Below are 22,988 nucleotides of genomic sequence, written 5' to 3' on the forward strand. Positions count from 1 at the left end.
CCACTCAGTGATAATCACACCACCTGCAGCAAACTCCAGCCTAGGGTTATCTACTCCGGTTTTGAGTTAGTGTTAGAGCAGGGAAACACACAGCATGATTGGGAAGGAGCATGTACAAATGGCAGCAGAGGAGCAGGAATGAGTAGGCCAGAGGGCCGACTCAAAGCCTTCCTCAGCTTCTGAGTTCTGGGATTGATGCCATCTGTGTACAAGAGAATGTTACTCTCTGAGCGCAGTCAACTCATCAAGTCCTTTGAAAGTGTGCTAAGCACCCAGCAAGGAGTGACCAATAGTAACGAGGAGTCCACTACCAGTATCTGTCCTATGATGATTGACCACTTCATGGAACTGCAGTCTACCCTGGAACTCGTGGCACCTCCAGGGTCATCTGCAGTGGAGCTCCCTTTAACAGAAGTCCTAAGCACACTTGTAGTGAGGCTATAGAGACTTTGGGCTCCAATATCTGTGAGACTGTTTTGTCCAGATTCACTGTGCTGGGAAACCATCTGGTCTGTACCCTGACATGGGGCTTTAATGACCTCATTTCATCCCTATTCCCTCATAGGTCACAGAAAATTCTGAGGGAGTTCCCAGTAGCAAGGACACAATAGGAGTAGGCATGGATGAAGATGTTGTCTTTCAGAGTGACTGTACATTCATGCCACTCAGCCATTCCACTCAAATGAAAGCGAGCGCACCCAGGCAGTCACCGCAGTAGCAGAAGTGAAACCTGCAATTGAAGGACCATCTTACGACCCAGCAGAAGAAGTTACAGAGCTACCACCAACCCAGGAATCACTCGTGCATCCAGCAGCCAGCCACCTCTCCTTCCCCCACAAAGATAACAACTAGAAGGAGCATTAAATTGGGCAATTGGATACAATCTACATGCACGGTTGCAAAGGGAAAGCATTGGAGTAAGAGACACTGACAGCACAACAAACTCTATTGCACTAATAAATCTTTGGATTTGGATTTGGACCTTGTGCAGAGACACACGGGCCACATTTCTGCAGAAGGAGATGAATGGATGTGAATGCATGGTGGTGAGATGAAGTATCGGATTGTTATGTAATTTGGGTTTGGTGCATCATTTCATTGGGAACACGATCCAGGAATGCTAGTGCTGGGGTAACTTCAAAGTTCAAGTGAAATAGCTCGCCATTAAATGTTGTTAAATTTATCTTCCTCACTGAAGCTTCTGTAGAGCTGGCAACTCCTAAGCCTCGGGTTCATTCTTTTTGTCATCCTCTGGTTTCCTCTGACCCTCTTCTTGAATCTGCTGCATGGTTACTCTCTCCTGATAGCGTAAGTGTACAACATACAGTACACTCTTCTGGAGCTATACATTAAAGCACTAATGGACCTCTCCAGACCGTGGGATCTTTGTTTCAACATGTTGTATGCTTAATTTGTATCCTTGCAGAGGTACCTGCCTCGTTATATTTTCTTTCTGCTGCAGTTCATGGATTCCACACTGGTGTGATCAAACACCGTTCCAGAGGATGGAGTAGATTTCAACTTGCCACCTGGGCGTAAAACGGGAGCTGCAGATTGTCCACCCAGCGAATCGATGGAAATAAAAAACAGACAGTTTTGATAATGAGTGGCCCATCCACAACTCCAGTTTTATACCGAGGCGGTAAATTGAAACTCTGCCTCGATATCTCTGCTCGCCCAGGATCCATCCATCTATCTAGGTTGAAAAATGCCATTAAATAATGGTGGCACTGTTGACCAGCATACAATAGATGCATCGTGGCATGATGTATGATGATTTCCCAGAATGTACACGTGTAGCAGGCAGGACCAGCTAAAAAGTTTTAGGGTTTCTTGAAATTGGCCCCCTTTATAAGAGGGCTGATTTAAAGTGTTCAGGCATCAACTGTCTAGGATGTTCCAGGCCATGATATCGGCCTCACTTCACCATTCCTTTGTACTGGACGTTGGTATCTTGCCAGGGTCCAGTACAAGTGGCACTCAGGAGGGAGGAGCAGCTGGAAATTTGACAGATGACACCATGCTGCTGGTCCTACTTTCTCTTTGATTGCCAGATGTCTGGGGTGGGAGGGAAGTGATGGAAGTTTCACCTTCCTCTGCGCTCACAAGAAACTTGCATTGCCAGATCTTCAGGGAGACCTGTCATTTCCATTTTCCGCCCCTACCAGTCGCTGTCTTATACTCTTCTGCCCCATGTATGCTAAGGAAATTTGGGGCCCATGTATATGTCGAATAATAAGTAACTAGGAGGGAGCTGCAGATTCTCACCTGGAAATCCATTGTTATGCTACTTATATAAATCAAGAGTTTCATCTTCAGTTTGTTTATATATAGGAGGGTCGATGAGACTAGAGCATTTGATGTAGTCTACATGGATTTTAGCAAGGCTTTTGACAAGGTCCCACATGACAGACTGGTCAAAAAAGTACAAGCCCATGGGATCCAAGGGAAAGTAGCAAGTTGGATCCAAAATTGGCTCAGTGGCAGGAAGGAAAGGTCAACGGGTGTTTATGTGACTGGAAGGCTGTTTTCAGTGGGGTTCGGCAGGGCTCATTACTAGGTCCCTTGCTTTTTGTGATATATATTAATGATTTGGACTTAAATGTAAGGAGAATGATTAAGAAGTTTGCAGATGATACAAAAATTGGCTGTGTGGTTGATAGTGAGGAGGAAAGCTGTAGACTGCAGGAAGATATCAATGGACTGGTCAGGTGGGCAGAAAAGTGGCAAATAGAATTCAATCCGGAGAAGTGTGAGGTAATGCATTTGGGGAGGGTAAACAAGGCAAGGGAATACACAATAAATGGGAGGATACTGAGAGGTGTAGAGGAAGTGAGGGACCTTGTCGTGCATGTCCACAGATCCCTGAAGGTAGCTGGACAGGTGGATAAGGTGGTTAAGAACGCATACGGGATACTTCCCTTTATTAGCCGAGGCATAGAATATAAGAGTAGGGAGGATATGTTAGAACTGTGTAAAACAATAGTTAGGTCACAGCTTGAGTACTGCGTACAGTTCTGGTCACCACTTTACAGGAAGGATGTAATTGTACTGGAGAAGGTACAGAGGAGATTTATGAGGATGTTGCCAGGACTGGAGAATTTTAGCTATGAGGAAAGATTGGACAGGCTGGGGTTGTTTTCTTTGAACAGAAGATGCTGAGGGGAGATTTAATTGAGGTGTATAAAATCATGATGGGCCTAGATAGAATGAATAGGAAGGACCTATTTCCCTTAGCAGAGAGGTCAATAACCAGGGGACACAGATTTAAAGTGGATGGATTAGAGGGGAGCTGAGGAAAAATGTTTTCACCCAGAGGGTGGTGGGGGGTCTGGAACTCACTGCCTGAAAGGGTGGTAGAAGCAGAAACCTTCATCTCACTTAAGAAGTATCTGGATATGTACCTAAAGTGCCGTAACCTTCAAGGCTACGGACCAAGTGCTGGAAAGTGGGATTAGGCTGGGTGGCTCATTTTTAGCCGGAGCGGACACAATGGGCCAAATGGCCTCCTTCTGTGCCATAAATTTTCTATGATTCTATATAGAATAATGGATATCCAAGAATTAATTACACATCTTAATCCAATCTAGGTTTCAAAATATATTGCAACTCATGAGAGTGAAGCTTGAGAGCTTTATAGCCATCGTCCAAGGTTTAGTATTCATTTGCAGCTTTTTTCTCTTTTTTTATTTTAAACAGTACTTATTTATTTTCTGCTCTTCCCCTTGTGAGCTGTCCATGTTGCTGGCCACCCAAGAAGGAGGGTGGGCAGCCTTACTCCAAGCTTTAACCTATACAGGCTACTGGTAGATGTGAATTTATTTCATAAACCCTCTGAAGTTTCACAGATTAAACTGCCTGGGGATTAAACACTTGGCAGGGACACTGTTGACTATCAGTTCTATCAGGGCAAGCAATCGGAGTGTTGTGGATAAAGAAGGAAATGGTATCAGCGACAGGAAGTCTCGGAGTTCCTCCTGAAAGACTGACTTTTACATGATGTCCCTGGAACACCACGCCTCAAATTGTTGAAACTCTGACCCATAAAATATCGTAACTACTTATATTTTGGGAGAGGGGTGTTACTTTTATTCCCATCTTGGGTCCATAGTTATTTTTCACCCTTTTTCCAATGTAATTTTATATTTTTTTAAATTAAAATTGTTCTTCAATTACAATAATTGCAATGCATAAAATGTTACATGCATAGGTAGAGGACACTAAGACTATCCCAACACTGGACAAACAGGGGGCTCTAGGGGGGAGGAGCTAAATACGATTAAAATCACTAAGGAATTGGTACTCAGTAAATTAATGGGACTCAAGGCGGATAAATCCCCTGGACCTGATGGCTTACATCCCAGGGTCTTGAGGGAAGTGGCAGAAGGGATTGTGGATGCGTTGGTAATGATTTTCCAAAATTCTCTGGACTCGGCAAAGGCCTCGGCAGATTGGAAAACTGCTAATGTAACACCCTTATTTAAAAAGGGTAGTAGGCAGAAGGCTGGAAATTATAGACCAGTTAGCCTAACATCTGTGGTGGGTAAAATTTTGGAGTCTATTATTAAGGAGACAGTGGCGGAACATTTGGATAAACATAATTTAATAGGACAAAGTCAGCATGGCTTTATGAAGGGGAAGTCATGTCTGACAAATTTGCTTGAGTTCTTTGAGGATATAACGTACAGGGTGGATAAAGGGGAAGCAGTGGACGTAGTGTATTTAGACTTCCAGAAGGCATTCGACAAAGTGCCACATAAAAGATTATTGCTCAAGATTAAGAATCACTGGATTGGGGCTAATATTCTGGCATGGGTGGAGGATTGGTTATCTAACAGGAAGCAGAGAGTTGGGATAAATGGTTCATTCTCAGACTGGCAACCAGTAGCCAGTGGTGTTCCGCAGGGGTCGGTGCTGGGTCCCCAACTCTTTATAATCTATATTAATGATTTGGAGGAGGGGACCGAGTGTAACATATCAAAGTTTGCAGATGATACAAAGATGGGAGGGAAAGTAGAGAGTGAGGAGGACATAAAAAACCTACAAGGGGATATAGACAGGCTGGGTGAGTGGGCGGAGATTTGGCAGATGCAATACAATATTGGAAAATGTGAGGTTATGCACTTTGGCAGGAAAAATCAGAGAGCAAGTTATTATCTTAATGGCGAGAAACTGGAAAGTACTGCAGTACAAAGGGATCTGGGAGTCCTAGTGCAAGAAAATCAAAAAGTTAGTATGCAGGTGCAGCAGGTGATCAAGAAGGCCAACGGAATGTTGGCTTTTATTGCTAGGGGGATAGAATATAAAAACAGGGAGGTATTGCTGCAGTTATATAAGGTATTGGTGAGACCGCACCTGGAATACTGCATACAGTTTTGGTGTCCATACTTAAGAAAAGACATACTTGCTCTCGAGGCAGTACAAAGAAGGTTCACTCGGTTAATCCCGGGGATGAGGGGGCGGACATATGAGGAGAGGTTGAGTAGATTGGGACTCTACTCATTGGAGTTCAGAAGAATGAGAGGCGATCTTATTGAAACATATAAGATTGTGAAGGGGCTTGATCGGGTGGATGCGGTAAGGATGTTCCCAAGGATGGGTGAAACTAGAACTAGGGGGCATAATCTTAGAATGAGGGGCTGCTCTTTCAAAACTGAGATGAGGAGAAACTTCTTCACTCAGAGGGTAGTAGGTCTGTGGAATTTGCTGCCCCAGGAAGCTGTGGAAGCTACATCATTAAATACATTTAAAACAGAAATAGACAGTTTCCTGGAAGTAAAGGGAATTATGGGTTACGGGGAGCGGGCAGGAAATTGGACATGAATTTAGATTTGAGGTTAGGATCAGATCAGCCATGATCTTATTGAATGGCGGAGCAGGCTCGAGGGGCCGATTGGCCTACTCCTGCTCCTATTTCTTATGTTCTTATAGTATATAGTGGGAGCGTGCAAACATTTTGTCTTTGTGGACAACATGGATGCATATTATGGAGTCTTGCGCCTACATATAAAGTTCCCATTAAGTTGCACATATCTTAAGTTGCTGATACTAACAGATACAGGTCCTCTGTTTTCGGATTTATCCATCAATGAGGGATCAGCGCTATGAACAGCCCTTCTCCAAACATCATCCCTACAAATTTCAAACAGGACAAAACAGCGACTAAGAAATAATTGTAAATAGGACTGAACTTCTTTGGACTTGAGGGCCAGATTGTCAGGGCTCAGGGTCTACATGTCGCCCATGGGCTACAGTTTAGACATCCCTAGTATACAATATACAAAATCCAGTTTATATGGTGCAGGGTGGCAATAAGTAAACATCACAGTGTGCCTTGGCTAGTGGATGACCCTGGCAACTGATTTTGGGGAGCTGTTGCTGTGTTATGATGTACTGCTTACCAACTGAGCTGTCATCCAATGGCTTTTTTGGTTGTACCATCATAACTTTATGACACATTTGGGTGGTGTGAGCCGTGTGTTTCTGGGTGGTGCCAAAGTTACACGGTGAATGTTGCTTACCAGGAACAGGGTCCACACATTGGAAAATTTCTTCTGGTTCAGCCTTAGGAAACACATGATTTTCTCAGAAAGAGATTGTGGAGGCAGTGAGCTGGCTGTGGCTCAGCTAGTGATCTTTTTGATGTCATGAAGTACCTTATATAGGTAGGACTGGATTTTTGGTCACACCCAAAAGATATGCAAGATTGCACCCTCTCCACTGCAACTTCTACAGCACTGCTGTGAATCCAGGGTTCCAGCTGTGCAGATGAATAGGATGTGATGTGTTTACAGGTTAAGATGCCCTTGTTCTAATTTATTGCAAGTAATATCATTCTTTATAATTTTAGTCTCTATTAAAAATTTTAAACGCCAGAATCTAAACTAAACTTCTCAACGTGACTGGGAGGAACAGGGTTCTCTGTCATATAGAAGACATTTTGATTGGCTTCCATATTTTAAGTGCTCATTTTGTTTTCTGAAGGAGGGTATTTGTCTTTAAGATATCCCAAACATTTGACTCTGTAGCTCTCCTATTGAGGACTAGCCTCCAGGCCACAATTCTTACTCTAGCTGCCCAAGGATTATCTTATTATATTATCTTATCACTGTTGAGGATAAACTTCTGCTGACCATACCTCCATCACCAGTAACATCAATCACAGAAGTTGAATATCAGATGCCAGCTTGGAAAATATTACAAAGTTCACGCTCTTATTGATGGGCTTAGCCAGTTCCCTTCTTGAACATTGACTCTTTGAAACCAGGATGGATAGCAGTTATGAACTCTTACTGCGACTGATTGGCATAACCAACAACAACTTGCATTCTCACAGCACCTTTAATGCAGCAAGTGTTCCAAGGTGCTTCACAGTGAAGAAATGGACACTGAGCAGATAGGAGAGTTAGGACAGATGATTGATGGCGTGATTTTTGAAGGAGGAGAGGTAGCAAGACGGAGAGTTTAGGGAGAGTTCCAGGTAATAGGTGGCTGAAGAACTCTACCATTAATGTGGGGGGGAAGGAAGTGGATGCACAGGAGACCAGTGTCAAAAGACAGGAGGTCAGAGCCTAAAGAAAGTTGCAGAGATAGGCTGGGGATTTGTCGATGAAAATTTTGAATTTACTATGTTGGGGGACAGGGAGCCATTGGAGGTCGGTGAGAACAGGGATGTTGGACAGGTTGCAGGCAATGGAACTTTAGACAAATTGGAGTTAATGTAGAGTAGAACTTGGGAGGCTAGTGAGGAGCGTATTGGAGAAGTCAAGCCTGGAAATCACAAAAGCGTGGATCAGAGTTTCAGTATTGGTGAGGGTGAGTTAAAGGCTGAGACAGGTGATGTAGAAATGGAAATAAGCAACATTGGTGATGTAACGCAAATGGAGTTTGAAGCTTAGCTCAGGGTCAAACAGGACACCAAGGTTGCATACCATTGGGTTCAGTCTGAGCGAACTTCAGGGACAAGGGGATGGAATTTTTAGTGGGAGTCAAATAGGAAAGCCTCAATTTTGCAAGTGTGAAGTGGGAGAAAATTCTGACTGATCCATGACTTGATGTAAGACAAGCAGTCTGTTAGTACAGTGGTGATTGTGGAGTTGAGGTTGGTGGCAGTTAGGTAGAGCTAGATGTTGTCAGTATACATGTGGAAGCTGACATCATGTCATTGGATAATGTTACGGAGGGGCAACATATAGACAAGGATGGAAACCTGGGATACTCTGGAGGTGACAGTGCAGGGGACTGAGAAAAAGCCATTGCTGGCTAATCTCTGGCTATAACTTGCGGTGGCATTACTTTGTCGTACCGGCAGGGAGATCACGCAGTGTGTTGCTGAGTATTTGAGTGCAGTGTGTGCAAGTGCGCCAAAATACACTGGGACCAGTGCTGCATTCAGACTGCCAATATAGAATATGATTGGGTAAACAAGTTCTCTTGAAAGAATCCTGATCTGTCCAGTTACAAGAATGAACAGAGGAAGGAAGCGCATCATCTTGCAGGAGCAAATAACTTGAGTGTTGCAGCAAGCCAGTGAACTGGGTGTTGATGGATTCCAGTATTATTACTGGCACAGGGGTATGCCTTCTAGGGGTGATACTGGCCTGGCTGAAGCAGTCCCAGTGTGGTGCAGTGCTGTGGTTCCTTTCAATGCCAGATTGAACATCAACAAACTGGTCCCAAATCACATGTATGTCAATCGCAATAGACCGTTCTAAATTAGCAAGGTTCATGTTGGACTTTTTCCACATATAAGCATCAAGGAAAGACAAGATTGGAATTGTGGCCTGATGAGATTGTTTGTGATAGAATGCCGTTTATAGAATGCCATTTAATTTTTGACCTCATTTGCTTCTTCTATAGGGTTTTACCAGAATCTGAGAAAACACTTTTGGCTCCAACAGAACACATGTTGGAAACTCTAACTGGCTGCGAGTCCTCCGAGTCTGGCTATGTGGACATGAAGTTGCCTCCAAGGAGCACATGTCGCTATGACCTTGACGAGGTTGATGTCTACTGGTTGGAACTGGTGAATGCGGAATTTCGAGAAGCAGGTATTGTTTTTGCCTTTTCGTACCAGCGAAGGTGGTAGCTCAGAAGTAGTGTTCATCCATCGGTGCCAAATGATATTCAAATGTAACACTAACAGATTGGCACTCTGTTAGTAGATTTCCTTCAGTTTCTTGTTGCTTTTTCAGCCATCAATTTGTTGATAAGGTTCACAAACTGCCATGGCTCAGCATTCTGGGATTTACTCTTTCTGCATGCAGCTCTGTGGTTGAATGGGCTGAAAAACTCAACCTCGCTCTTGAGAGGAATCAACTATAGATCTCTCAAGTACATTGTGAATACAAATCGTTTATAGGCGCAGGAAAACCATCCCTGCCTGTGCTAAAAGTAAGCAAGTTGGATATTCTTTAAAAAGGAATTGCTGCTTAAGGGTGAAGTAGTGCCATAATTGGAAACAAAACAGCATTATTGCTTTACCAACCATGCCTGGGACTTTTTATTCTTGAAGTTTAAATTACAGGGTACAGTAGCATAGTGGTTAAGTTACTGGACTAATAATCCAGAGGTCTGGACTAATAATCCGGAGACATGAGTTCAAATCACAGCAGCTGGGGAATTTAAATTCAGTTAATTAAAATAAAATCTGGAATAAAGAGCTAGTATCAGTAATGGTGACCATGAAACTACCGGATTGTCGTAAAAACCCATCTGCTTCACTAATGTCCTTTAGGGAAGGAAACCTGCCATTCTTTCCCAGCCTGACCTACAAGTGACTCCAGACCCACAGCAATGTGGTTGATTCTTAACTGCCCTCTGAAATGGCCTAGCAAGCCACTCAGTTGTCAAGAAGGTGGCTCACCACCACCTTCTCAAGGGCAGTTAGGGATGGGCAATAAATGCTGGCCTTGCCAACGATGCCCACACCCCATGAATGAATAAAAGAAATTACACACACATAAAGTCCCAAGGGAGCTGAGATTCCCTTCCCCAAGCTCACGCACACACTAATACTAACACTGATACACACAGAACACTCAAAAGAGTCAGTACAGTATGTACTTTTCTTGCTCAACTATAATATCTTATCTTTCTACAGGGGTATGCACAGTACAGTTTTATATAGAGACGTAACATGGACTTTCAAGAGACCATTGAACTGTTACTGTACTTATGATGCAATCCCCAGCATTTAAGGATTGGATGGTGAAAAAAAAATCTTTGAGTTTCTGATAATCTGAAATTCTGCTTTGGGGAGTGGAACTCATTGATAAAATCTGGTATGTTGTAGAATTTGGATTCTCTTCACTGCACTGGAGCACAGTCTGAACCTCGCATACTTATCATGACTTAAGTGCTTGTCAGCTTTTAAAGAGGTCCAATGTATACAGGTTATTCTGATACAAAGGGCTCGATATTAGCAGGGCGGCAAGTTCTCAGCGGGGGGTCGACTGGGCGCGTGGGTAACGCGCCCGGTGAAATCGGGGTGCTCCGCACGCAATTACAGGATAATTGGAGCCACTTACCTGTGCTTCCGGGTTTCCCGCTGGAAAGCTGCACGGCGGGTGGACTGTGCTCGCGCAGCAAGGTCTGTCAGCTGGAGGAGCCCTATTTAAAGGGGCAGTCCTCCACTGACTGATGCTGCAGAAAATAGGAATAATTACAGCATGGAGCAGCCCAGGGGGAAGGCTGCTCCCAGGTTAAATGATGCCTCACTCCAGGTATCATTGGATGGGGTGAGGAGGAGGGGGAGGACAGAGATCTTCCCCCAGGCGGGCGGGAGGAAGCGGCCTGCCTCTGCAACCAAGAAAGCCTGGCTCGAGGTGGTAGAGGAGGTCACCAGCACCACCAACATATCGCGCACCTGCATACAGTGCAGGAGGCGCTTCAATCACCTAAGTAGGTCAGCCGAAGTGAGTACACTTACTCATTCCCCTACATTCTGTCTGCCACATCACCGCCCCCACCAAACATCTCCTTCTGCACTGCCAGCACTACTCTATCACGTCTCTCCTCACACCCACTCAAAGCTCATCCTCATCTTACCTGCACTTACTCACCTTGCCAGTACTCATCCCACCACTACCACTCAATCCAATCCTCATGCAATCTTATGGCTCTATTTCATTCTCACCCTCTCATACATCTCTTTCACGGTCGGCCTCACTCAACCTGCCACTACCTGTGTTGCAGCTACAGGGCATGCATCACATATGTGCAGTAGGAAGCGTAAGGTAAACGTGTCGTGAGCATGAAGGTGTGTTTGAGGGTTTGTCATGCTGTTTACCTATACTTAATTTCTGATCAACTCACATAACATATTATATTGTCACCACTACTGCCACTTCTTTGTGAATCTTGTCTGGTTTGTGCAATAATGCCCTTTCCTGAGGATCACTATGAAGACCCACAACTCATGCCACCCATTGTGTCACTGCAGAGTGGGTGTAGGTTTATTTGCAGGGCTCTTTTGTACAGACGACTGAGAGACGTCGGCAATGTCCCCGGTGGCACCCTGGAAGGATGCGGAGGAGAAGTTGTTGAGGGCAGTGGTGACTTTGACAGCGACAGGTAAGAAGATAGTGCTTGGGCCAGCCGGGAGCAGCTCAGCATGAAGGAGGCTGCAGATGTCCACGACTACATGTCCACGGAAGCTGAGCCTCGGTCTGTAGACCCTGTGGCGAGGGTAGTGCCCTCTGCGAAGCATCTTTCTCTGCGGTATACCCTCCCTCCTGCTGTGCAGGTAGATGTGTCACAGCACTGTGTTGTGGAGCTCCACGTGTCAGAGGTGGCCGGCGAGGCTGGTGATGCTGTTCGCCCTCCGAGGAGGTCATGACTGCAGCTATGGCAGCCCCCATCCGGAAGATGTGCATTTGAGGGGATCCGCAAGGTCGATAAATGTGTTTGGACACTGGGGTAAGTGTGCAAGTTTATGCATTTGATTGTTAGGAGGAGGGTGGTGGAGGCCAAATTTTGTCTAAAGTGACAGGGTGGCCTCCTGCAATGAGTGAGGGTCTCGCCCCCCCACCTGTCAAATGGACCTTTGCAGCTCCCACAGGCTGGTGGCTGCAACACGTCCATTTCAACTGCGAGTGTTTTCCCCAGTACGGGAAACAGTCTCAGTTAATTGCAAAATCCGATCCCTCCTAAAATATCAGGTCAATCAGGTCTGTAAACAACCTGAAATACCTGTTCAAGTACTTTAAGTGGCACTCCGCTGGCTTTAACTGCTGGCGGGAGTCCCACATGCGGGCGCATGTGAGCGCGTCACTGGGGAACCCGGAAATGGGGCAGGTTGGAGCCGGGCTCCTGACCCGCCCCGGGAATCCTGCATTTTTGCAACCCCCCCGCCACGAACGCACCCGATCGCGGGTGCGAAAATAGAGCCCAAAATCTTTGAGTTTTGGTGCTTGCTTGTTTTGTAATCTGTACTGTTGGTGGGAATGGCAAAGAGTGTGGTTTCTTTGTTAGTGATAAGCAGAAGTGCTGCTATTGGTGGCACTAACTGGGTCTATGACTCGTGAGACCTTCTACCTCCATCCAACACACTGTCATATTGAAATTAGGAAAGGCCATTTGAAGAAAAGGCATACTTGATTAGCTCCTGGGAAGTCCTTCTTTTGCACAATGATGGTACAGCCCCTTTAAATAAAAACATCTTAGTCTAAACTTGTCAGTGTAGATTTCAAGGCTCCTGAAAATGTACATTATGAATGAGAGCAACACAATATTTTTCCTGCTCTATAAATACTATACAATGCCTTTAGAACAAAACCTGAAGTGTCAGCTGCGTACAGGATGTGTCCATGTACTTGGGAATGTTTACATGATTACAGTGTCCAACTCTGTGGGGGAGGTGGAGATGGCCTAGCACTGTGGATTTTCTAATCAGCAATATTTTAACTACTGCAGTAACCCACTTAAAATGGATAGAGTAACATTGGTGTTAAAATAAGGCTGTTCAGAAAATCTAGGATGGTGTATTTTCACACTGTCGTTTTATCTTTGGGACCTGGGCTCCATTGCAGACCAAACTGTTGATCATGAAAGTCTCTCTGCCAAGTGTAATGGTTCTGGGTAAAATTAAGTTGGGCAGTTTTCCTAGTGGGTGTAAATGCCCAGGTGCAAACTACCCACAGTTCAGTATTAATTGGCATTAACTTGTTATTCCCATTCAAAGAAGCCACAATGGTTGGCTGGTGGGGAAATAGATGGATCACAATGATGCAATACGGATATGCTCTTTCAAGATTGTAAAGGAGCATTATGGGGGCAAAGCAGAGGACTTTCTCTGCAACTACCTTGTCCTATACACAACCTGAGAGTGCTTAATGCTGATAATGGGTGCAAGTAGTGGAAAATGTCCATTCCCTAGCACTAAAATTCATCACCTACATTGACCAAAAAAATCACCAAAACTTTTTAGCTGGAATATTTTTTTCATTGGGCATATTTATTGCATTAGTATTAATGTGCTATAGGAAAAAAATTGCACTTAAGTCAGTATGTTTAATGTAGTCCCAAAACACCCTATGTTACTCCTCACTTCAATTAGGTCTCTTCACTGCCACAGTGACTGATCTGTAACTACAAGGACGTCACCTGATGTATAATTCAAAATGCTCTCCTGACACAAGTTTTAAAGCTCAGTGCTTTTCACAGTTCAAGTGACAATGTACAAAAATTTCACACCTCTGCCATTGTGCTTCATTTGAATTGACTTACAAAATACTGCTTTTATATGATATATTTAAACTAAAAGAGAAAGCCCACCAGACACCTATCTAACCATTAACTAGATTGTTGATGGCCACATCCTTCTAATGAGTAACTGTAAGGTAATTGACCAGTTTGCACTTCGTTGTGTTAATTACATATTATTCTGTGGAACTACTGTAGCAGAAAACAGTGATAGTGAGGCACAATTAGTTAATTGGTAACAGTTAAAGAATGATGTTTCTCAGCTGTTACAGTTCCAATTAAGTAATTGCCCCTCTGCACAAATACCCTTTGCAAGGGGGGATTTCATAGAGTGATCCCTTTCTTTCACTGTTTGATTTGTTACCGTGGGAGTGCTGGATACAGATCGACACGGGTGTGGGTTTCTGTTGCGTAGCTTTTCTCTATTGTTGAGGAAGAGGAGACGACCCAATGAGCTGAAAGCACAGTGAGCTCTGTACTTTCTCGGAGTTCAGATGTGTGTGGGAGTATATATTGGAGCTGTCTGCATTTATGCTGCAGAGCGCCCCACTAAATACTCATACTCTGTGTTTCTGACTGAGGTTTGCATCGCATAGAAGGGGGAGGGATTGCAAGATTATCACAAAAGCAAAATACTGCCGATGCTGAAAATCTGAAATAAAAACGCTGGAGAAGCTCAGCAAGTGAGGCAGCATCTGTGGAGAAAGGAACAGAGTTAATGTTTCAGGTCGAAGACCTTTCATCAAAACCACAAGATTATAAAGTTAGTCCCAAGTGTATCACAGGAAAATCATTCATGTGATTGGGTGAGGGTGCTTTGCCTTGTTAGAACTTTCCTGCTTATATTATCCTGCTGTTATAAATATAGGCTATTTCTTGGTTAGAGATCATAGAAGATAAGTTCAGAAAATTCCACTGATCCACCACCTTAAACATTCACTCCCTTCACCACCGGTGCACCATGGCTGCAGTGTGTACCATCTACAAAATGCACTGCAGCAACTCGCCAAGGCTTCTTAGACAGCACCTCCCAAACCCGCGACCTCTACCACCTAGATGGACAAAGGCAGCAGGCTCATGGGAACAACACCACCTGCACGTTCCCCTCCAAGTCATACACCATCCTGACTTGGAAATATATTGCCGTTCCTTCATCGTCACTGGGTCAAAATCCTGGAACCCTACCTAAAAGCACGATGGGAGAGCCTTCCCCACACGGACTGCAGCGGTTCAAGAAGGCAGCTCACTACCACCTTCTCAAGGGTAATTAGGGATGGGCAATAAATGCTGGCCTTGCCAGCGACGCCTACTTCCCGTGAATGAATATAAAAAAAAGTTACTGCCTTCTAATCGCTTCCAGTTGTGCAATGTTCTACTTATCAGAAAGACTAAAGTTTCCATTGGAAACTGCAATAATATTGAATGCTGCAGAGGATGCTGGTTATGTATAGGAATGAGAATTTAACTTCTTTCCCTTTGGACACTGGTTGCCCCTAAAATCCACTAGAGCCATCGAGTAACAGTAAGTGTGCTGTGTCCCCTCTGTGTGTTATTAGTGCACTTGTTAATCATTTGCATTAAATTCTTGTATGTAGTACTTCAATGCAATCATTATTATTTTTAAAATAAATTGTATGCAGGTATTTTGCACTTGATTTCTGCTCGGCTGTAAAGCAGGTGGAAGTGGGGCAGGGCAGAGCTTCTGCTGCTGGAAGGAAGATGGTAGTGGTTGTTGGAGGCCAAGCATCTCAGCCCCAGGGCATTGCTGCAGGAGTTCCTCAGGGCAGTGTCCTAGGCCCAACCATCTTCAGCTGCTTCATCAATGACCTTCCCTCCATCATAAGGTCAGAAATGGGGATGTTCGCTGATGACTGCACAGTGTTCAGTTCCATTCGCAACCCCTCAGATAATGAAGCAGTCCGAGCCCGCATGCAGCAAGACCTGGACAACATCCAGGCTTGGGCTGATAAGTGGCAAGTAACATTCGCGCCAGATAAGTGCCAGGCAATGACCATCTCCAACAAGAGAGAGTCTAACCACCTCCCCTTGACATTCAACGGCATTACCATCGCCGAATCCCCCACCATCAACATCCTGGGGGTCACCATTGACCAGAAACTTAACTGGACCAGCCATATAAATACTGTGGCTACGAGAGCAGGTCAGAGGCTGGGTATTCTGCGGTGAGTGACTCACCTCCTGACTCCCCAAAGCCTTTCCACCATCTACAAGGCACAAGTCAGGAGTGTGATGGAATACTCTCCACTTGCCTGGATGAGCGCAGCTCCAACAACACTCAAGAAGCTCGACACCATCCAAGATAAAGCAGCCCGCTTGATTGGCACCCCATCCACCACCCTAAACATTCACTCCCTTCACCACCGGTGCACTGTGGCTGCAGTGTGCACCATCCACAGGATGCACTGCAGCAACTCGCCAAGGCTTCTTCGACAGCACCTCCCAAACCCATGACCTCTACCACCTAGAAGGACAAGGGCAGCAGGCGCATGGGAACAACACCACCTGCACGTTCCCCTCCAAGTCACACACCATCCCGACTTGGAAATATATCGCCGTTCCTTCATTGTCGCTGGGTCAAAATCCTGGAACTCCCTTCCTAACAGCACAGTGGGAGAACCGTCACCACACGGACTGCAGCGGTTCAAGAAGGCGGCTCACCACCACCTTCTCGAGGGCAATTAGGGATGGGCAATAAATGCCGGCCTTGCCAGCGACGCCCACATCCCGTGAACGAATAAAAAAAAAACTGACCTTGGTTGAATTTCTGAGGTCAGGTCATTTAGACGATGTTGGGGCACCCTGGTCTTAACTAGGGAATGAACCTGAGGTGATGCAAGGAATAGCTGTTGAAAGCCTCAGACTTGCTGCAGCATGGTGTGGCCAGGGGTGTCTCTACGGCCTTTTAAAAGTTTTTTTCAAAAAATGAACATTTTCAAAAAAATATATACCATGCAATCGATTGCATGGCCATTTTAGCCTTATTAAAATCTAACCACAGGCATTCCTGGAGCCCAGTGTTGCTATGATGAAATGACAGAAATGATATTCGATGATGTATTTCTGTTATTTGCATACCATTGCAGCATACCCAACCGTATAGGGATAGATGTATTGTATGTCGCCTGTCATTTCCAGTGGGAATTTGGACATCTGTAAAAATGGGAGGTGATCTGAATGGGCCCCTAATCCATCTCTCGCTCCCACCCACTCCCGTTCTGCTGAAAAATCAGTAGAGGAAAGGTGGAAAATCTACACCTTGGTGTCAGGAGGTGGAATTGAAAGAAAATTCTAATCAAGGGCGTGTAATAGAAGAATAAGACTGCACCATCAGTGTTAGGATTTGAATATTCTAAAATGTAGATGTTTTAATTTTCTGCAGACATATTTTTTGATTTAATACTTAACAGCTTTCTGTGATTAAACCACACTGTAAACTCCTCAGGGAGAGATATATTAATGTGTTGATGCTAGTGACAGGAAGGCAGGACACCCAATTCAATTACGTGTCTCCTCAGACACCATTTGAAACTCACTCCAAACAATTGTAGCAGCGATAGAATTATGAACCCTGTATTAAGTACTATTAATATAACTTAGTGATTTAAAATGGTTTGCTCTGGTGCCAGAAATACACTTAATCGATGGGCTATGCTTGATGGACTAAATGGCCTTTTTCTGATTTTATTAAAATAGATTTTATAAAAAAAAGATATTTGCTAAAGTCCACATCGTTTTAAAGAGGCTGAAATTGTGTTGTTTTTTCCCAGGAATGCTTGAAGTTGATGAGCTGATGATGGAAAGGATCGTTGAGGAGCTGGAAAATCAGTGCCAGGAGAACATGAACCTGGCAATTGAGACGGAAGAGGGACTCGGGATTGAATACGATGAGGATGTGGTGTGTGATGTGTGCCGCTCCCCGGAAGGGGAGGATGGTAATGAGATGGTTTTCTGTGACAAATGCAACATCTGCGTTCACCAGGTAAATAGCCACAGTTTGTTCATGTCCTGGTATTCCATAGATGTTTATATATGAAACTTGTGTTGTGGTTGATGCCCCAGGTGCACCTAATATAAAGTTAAGGATAACATATCCCCCTTAGAAAACACTTGCAAATAATTGTGGTTAACATTCTTTATATTCTGTTTTTCTGTTGATTTTTAAAAAAATGTTTAAACGATGAATATGAATAATATTATCTTGGGAAGGTGGCTGCGAGCAGAGAATTTAGACCTGTCACTGGTTTGTAGAAATGTCTGCTTGTTGCCAATCTGATTGAGGGAGTAAGAGCCACTTTGGATGTGGTTGTAATCCTCAGCAGGAGGCAGCAGCAACGATTTTAAGAAGGAACACCAGTAACAACAACTGCGTTCATGTAGTGCCTTTAATGTAGAAAAACATTGCAAGACATTTCACAGAAGCATAACCAAACAAAAATGGATGCTGAGCCGAAGAAGGCGATATTAGGTGTGGTGACCAAAAGCTTGGTCAATGAGGTGGGATTTAAAGAAGGTCTTAAAGGAAGAGAGGGAGGTGGAGAGACAGAGAGGTTTAGGGAGGAAATTCCTGACCATAGGGCCTAGATGGCTGAAGGCACAGTCGCCAATGGTACAGCGAAGGAAGGGACAAGAGGCCAGGATTGGAGCAATGCAGAGTTCAAGGTGGGGAATTTTAGTGCTGGAGGAGGTTATAGGGAGGCGGCGAGACCATGAATGGATTTAAACACGAGGATGAGAATTTTAAATTGGAGGTGTTGCTGGCCCAGGATCCAAAGTACGTCAGCAAGGACATAGGTGAGTGAGGCTTGCTGCGGGATAAGAGTTTTAGATGAGCTGATTTTTACGGAGGGTGGAGGATGGAGGCCGGCGAGCGGAACATTGGAATAGTCACATTTAGAGGTGACCAATGCATAGGCGAGCATTTTAGCAGCAGATGGGCTGAATTAGGCATGGAGACGGAGGCGAGCGGTTATGGAGGTGGCCTTTTTGACGGAGTCAGAAGCTCAGTCCAGGGTTGAATAGGACGCTGAGGTTGTGAACAGTCTGGATGCAAAGATTGCGGCAGGGGCCAAATAAGATAGCTTCGGTCTTCTCTATGTTTAACTAACAGGGGAAAGAATACACAGGGAATAAAAAGACTTGGCTGCATAACACATAAGGATAGCTGATGTGGGAACAGAGAATGCTGTTCTGAGATTGGGGTTAAATAAAATTATTGGGGCCGAGTAAATGGATCTTTACTCTGCATCCAACTCATGCTGCACCTGACATGAGAATGCTTGATGATGATGATGCATTGGCAGAATGATAGAAAGCACGGAAAGCCATTTAGCCCGTCAAGCCCATCATTTCAACATACTGGGGTCAATTTTTGGATGGCCGAGCGGTTGCGTTCGTGGCTCCTAAAATTGGGGATTTCTGGAGCGGGTCCGGAGCCCGGCTCCAACCCGCCGACTTCCAGGTTCCCAGTTGACGCGAATCGGTGCGTGCGCAGCCCCCGCATGCGGGACTCCCACCGGCAATCAAAGCCGGCGGGATCCCACTTAAGATCATTATCTGGGTACTTGAGGTCGTTTACAGACCTCATTAGTTGGAGATTTTAGGAGGATTTGGATTTCAGACTACCCAGAGCGTGTTTCCCATGCTGGGGGAAACACTCCCTTTTCAAACAGATGTGCCAGTGGCAGCTGCAAAGGTCCATTTAACAGGTGCGGGGTAAACCCTCATTCATTGCAGTAGGGCACTCTTGTCACCTCAGACAAAGTTTTGCCTGCCACACCATTGTCTCCACACTCCAAATTATTAAATCATACCCTAAACTCTGCTGCCCAAGCACATTTACCTACTTTGTGGACCCCCTCATACTCACACCGTCAGGATGAGCTGGAGGGGGGGTTCCATTGCTGCATTCATCACTCCATTGGAGGACGAGCAACATCACCAGCCTCGCCAGGCACGCCGTCCACCTCCGCCACGTGGAGCTACACAACACAGTGCTGCGCAACAGGCACCTGCACAAAGTAGTCGTGTAACTACACATACACCCACTATAGGGTGACCCAATGGGTGGCATCAGGGGTGTTCATGGAGAACCTCAAGACAGGGCATTACTGCACAAGCCAGTCAAGAATGGCCAAGATGTGGCAGTAGTGGTGACAATATAATATGTAATGTGAGTTGATCAGAAATCAAATATAAGTAAAAACCATGACAAACCCTCAAACACCCTTGAGCATCCCCTTCATGCTCACGACACGTTTGCCTTACGCTTCGTACTACACATACGTGTTGCATGCCCTGTGGCTGCAGCACAGATAGTGGCAGGTGGGGTGAGGCTGAGTGTGAAAGAGATGCATCAGAGGGTGAGTATGAGATGGAGCCAAGAGATTGAGGATTGGGTTGAGTGGTAGTGGTGGGATGAGTACTGGTGAGGTGAGTAAGTGCAGGGAAGATGAGGATGAGCTTTGAGTGGGTGTGAGGAGTGATGTGATAGAGTAGTGTTGGCAGTGCAGAGGAGATGTGGAGTGGGGGCGGTGATGTGGCAGACAGAGTGTAGGGGAATGAGTAAGTGTACTCACTTCGGCTGACCTAGTTAGGTCATTGCAGTGCCTCCTGCACTGTATGCAGGTGCGTGATATGTTGGTGGTGCTGGTGACCACCTCTGCCACCTCGAGCCAGGCCTTCTTGGTGGCAGAGGCAGGCCACTTCCTCCCGTCCGCCGGGGAGAAGATCTCTGTCCTCCCCCTCCTCCTCACCCCATCCAGTAGGACCTGGAGTGAGGCATCATTAAATCTGGGAGCAGCCTTCCCCCTGGGCTGCTCCATGTTGTAATTTTGGCTCCTTTCTGCAGCATCAGTCAGTGGAGGACTGCCCCTTTAAATAGGGTTCCTCCAGCTGACAGCCTATGATGCGGGTGCGCAGTCCGCCCGCTGCGCAGCTTTCCAGCGCGAAACCCAGAAGCCAAGGTAAATGGCTTAATTTTATTTACAATCGCTTTTACTGGGCGGGTTACCCACTCGCCCAGTCAACCCCCCGCTGGCAACCCGCCTCCCCCCTAATATCGGGCCCACTGTCTATGTCTCTCTCTCTTTCTTGAGTCTGTCGCTCTCTCTCTTTCTGCGTGCCTGTCTCTCTCTCTCTTTTTCTCTTTCTCTGCTTTTCTGTCCGTCTCTCTCTCTGCTTGTCTGTTTCTCTCTCTTTCACTGCCTGACTGTCTGTCTGTCTGTCTCTCTCTGCGTGTCTGTCTGTGTCTCCCTCTGCGTGTCTGTCTTTCTGTCTCTCTTTTTCTGCGTGTCTGTCTCTTTTTCTCTCTGCGTGTCTATCTGTCTCTTTCTCTCTCTCTCTCTGCGTGTCTGTCTCTCTTTCTCTGTCTGTCTGTCTCTTTCTCTGTGTGTGTGACTGTCTCTCTCTCTCACTGCCTGTCTGTCTGTCTCTCCCTCGCTCTGTGTGCCTGTCTCGCTCTCTACATGTCTGTCTGTGTCTCTCTCTCTCTCTCTGCATGTGTCTGTCTCTCTCTCTCTCACTGCCTGTCTGTCTGTCTCTCTCTGCGTTTGTCTGTCTCTCTCTCTCTGCATGTCTGTCTCGCTCTCTCTGCGTGTCTGTCTGTCTGTCTCTCTCTTTGCATGTGTCTGTCTGTCTCTCTCTCCCTGTCTGTCTGTCCATCTGTCTGTCTGTCTCTCTCTCTCTCTCTGTGTCTGTCTCTCTCTCGCCCTCCGTGTCTGTCTGTCTCTCTCTCTGGGTCTATCTGTCTGTCTCTACCACTCACCCTCTCTTTCTGCGTGTCTGTCTCTCCCCTCTTTCTGCCTGTCTTTCTCTCTCTCTGCATATCTGTCTGTCTGTGTCTCTGTCTGTCTGCATGTCTCTCTCTGCATGTCTGTGTTTCTGTCTGTCTCTGTGTGTCTGTCTGTCTCTTTCTGTCTTTGCGTGTCTGTCTCATTCTGCATATCTGTTTGTCTCTCTCTGCATGTATGTCTGTCTATCTCTTTCTGTGTGTTTGTCTTTCTGCATGTCTGTCTGTCTCTCTCTGTGTGTCTGTCTGTCTCTCTCTGCGTGTCTGTCTCTCCCTCTCCCTGCATGTCTGTCTGTCTCTCTGCATTTGTCTATCCCTCTCTCACTCACTGCCTGTCTATCTGTCTCTCTCTCTCTCTGCATGTGTCTGTGTGTGTCTCTCTCTCTGCGTGTCTGTCTGTTTGTCTGTCTCACTCTGCATGCCTATCTGTCTCTCCATGTCTGTGTCTCACTGTTTCTGCGTGTCTTGTCACTCTCTCTCTTCGTGAGTGTCTGTCTATCTCTCTCTCTCTGCCTGTCTCTCTCTCTTTCTCTCTGTGCGTGTCTGTCTGTCTCTCTCTCTGTATCTGTGTGTCTCTCTCTCTGCGTGACTGTCTCTCTCTGTCTATCTGTCTCTCTCTTTCTCTCTCTCTGTCTCTCTGCCTTTCTATCGCTGTCTCTCTCTCTATCTCTGTCCCTCTCTTTCTCTCTGTCTCTCTCTAATTTGTCTCTCTCTGTCTTTCTTTCTCTGTCTCTCTCTCTGTCTGTCTCTCTCCATGTGTGTCTCTCTCCATCTCTCTCTGTCTTTTTCTCTCTATCTATCTTTCTCTCTCTCTGTCTCTCTCTGTCTGCCTGTCTCTCCCTGTCTGTGTCTCTGTCTCTGTGTGTGTGTGTGTGTGTGTGTGTGTGTGTCTGTCTCTCTATCTGTGTGTGTGTTTGTGTGTGTGTCTCTCTCTCTGTGTATGTGTCTGTGCGTGTGTGTGTCTCTGTCTCTCTCAGTCTCTGTCTTTCTCTCTCTCTCTGTCTCTCTCTTGCTGTCTCTGTCTTTCTGCCTCTCTGTCTGTCTTTCTCACTCCTCTCTCTGTCTCTGTGTCTGTGTGTGTTTGTCTCTCTCTCTCTGTGTGTGTGTGTCTGTGTCTCTCTACCTCTCTGTGTATGTGTGTGTGTGTGTCTCTCTCTCTCTCTTTGTTTGTCTCTCTCTGTGTCTGTGTGTGTGTCTCTCTGTCTGTGTGTATGTGCGTGTGTCTCTGTCTCTGTGTGTCCATGGATGTCCGTGTGTGTCTCTCTCTCTGTGTCTCTCTGTCTGTGTCTCTCTCTCTGTCTGTGTGTGTGTGTCTCTTTCTGTCTGTCTGTGTGTCTCTGTCCCTCTGTCTGTCTGTGTGTGTCTCTCTCTGTGTCTGTGTTTTTTTGTCTCTCTCTCTGTCTTTACGTGTGTGTGTGTGTCTGTCTGTCTGTCTGTGTGTCTCTCTCTGTGTCTGTGTTTTTCTCTCTCTCTCTCT

The 22,988-nt window shown here is 45.7% G+C and overlaps 1 protein-coding gene across 8 annotated transcripts in view; it reads left to right on the plus strand.

Moving 5' to 3' along the window:
- jade2 (jade family PHD finger 2) overlaps positions 1 to 22,988 on the plus strand; it is a 167,347-nt gene that overhangs the window by 78,015 nt on the left and 66,344 nt on the right. For all 8 annotated transcript variants that reach the window (XM_067996197.1, XM_067996201.1, XM_067996196.1 and 5 more), the window contains 2 exons: positions 8,860 to 9,050; positions 17,493 to 17,704. In XM_067996197.1, the coding sequence (XP_067852298.1) occupies positions 8,860 to 9,050; positions 17,493 to 17,704 (403 nt within the window). The remainder of the gene's footprint in view (positions 1 to 8,859; positions 9,051 to 17,492; positions 17,705 to 22,988) is intronic.

Source organism: Heptranchias perlo, chromosome 14 (genome assembly GCF_035084215.1).
Source record: "Heptranchias perlo isolate sHepPer1 chromosome 14, sHepPer1.hap1, whole genome shotgun sequence".
NCBI classification, from domain to species: Eukaryota; Metazoa; Chordata; class Chondrichthyes; order Hexanchiformes; family Hexanchidae; genus Heptranchias; species Heptranchias perlo.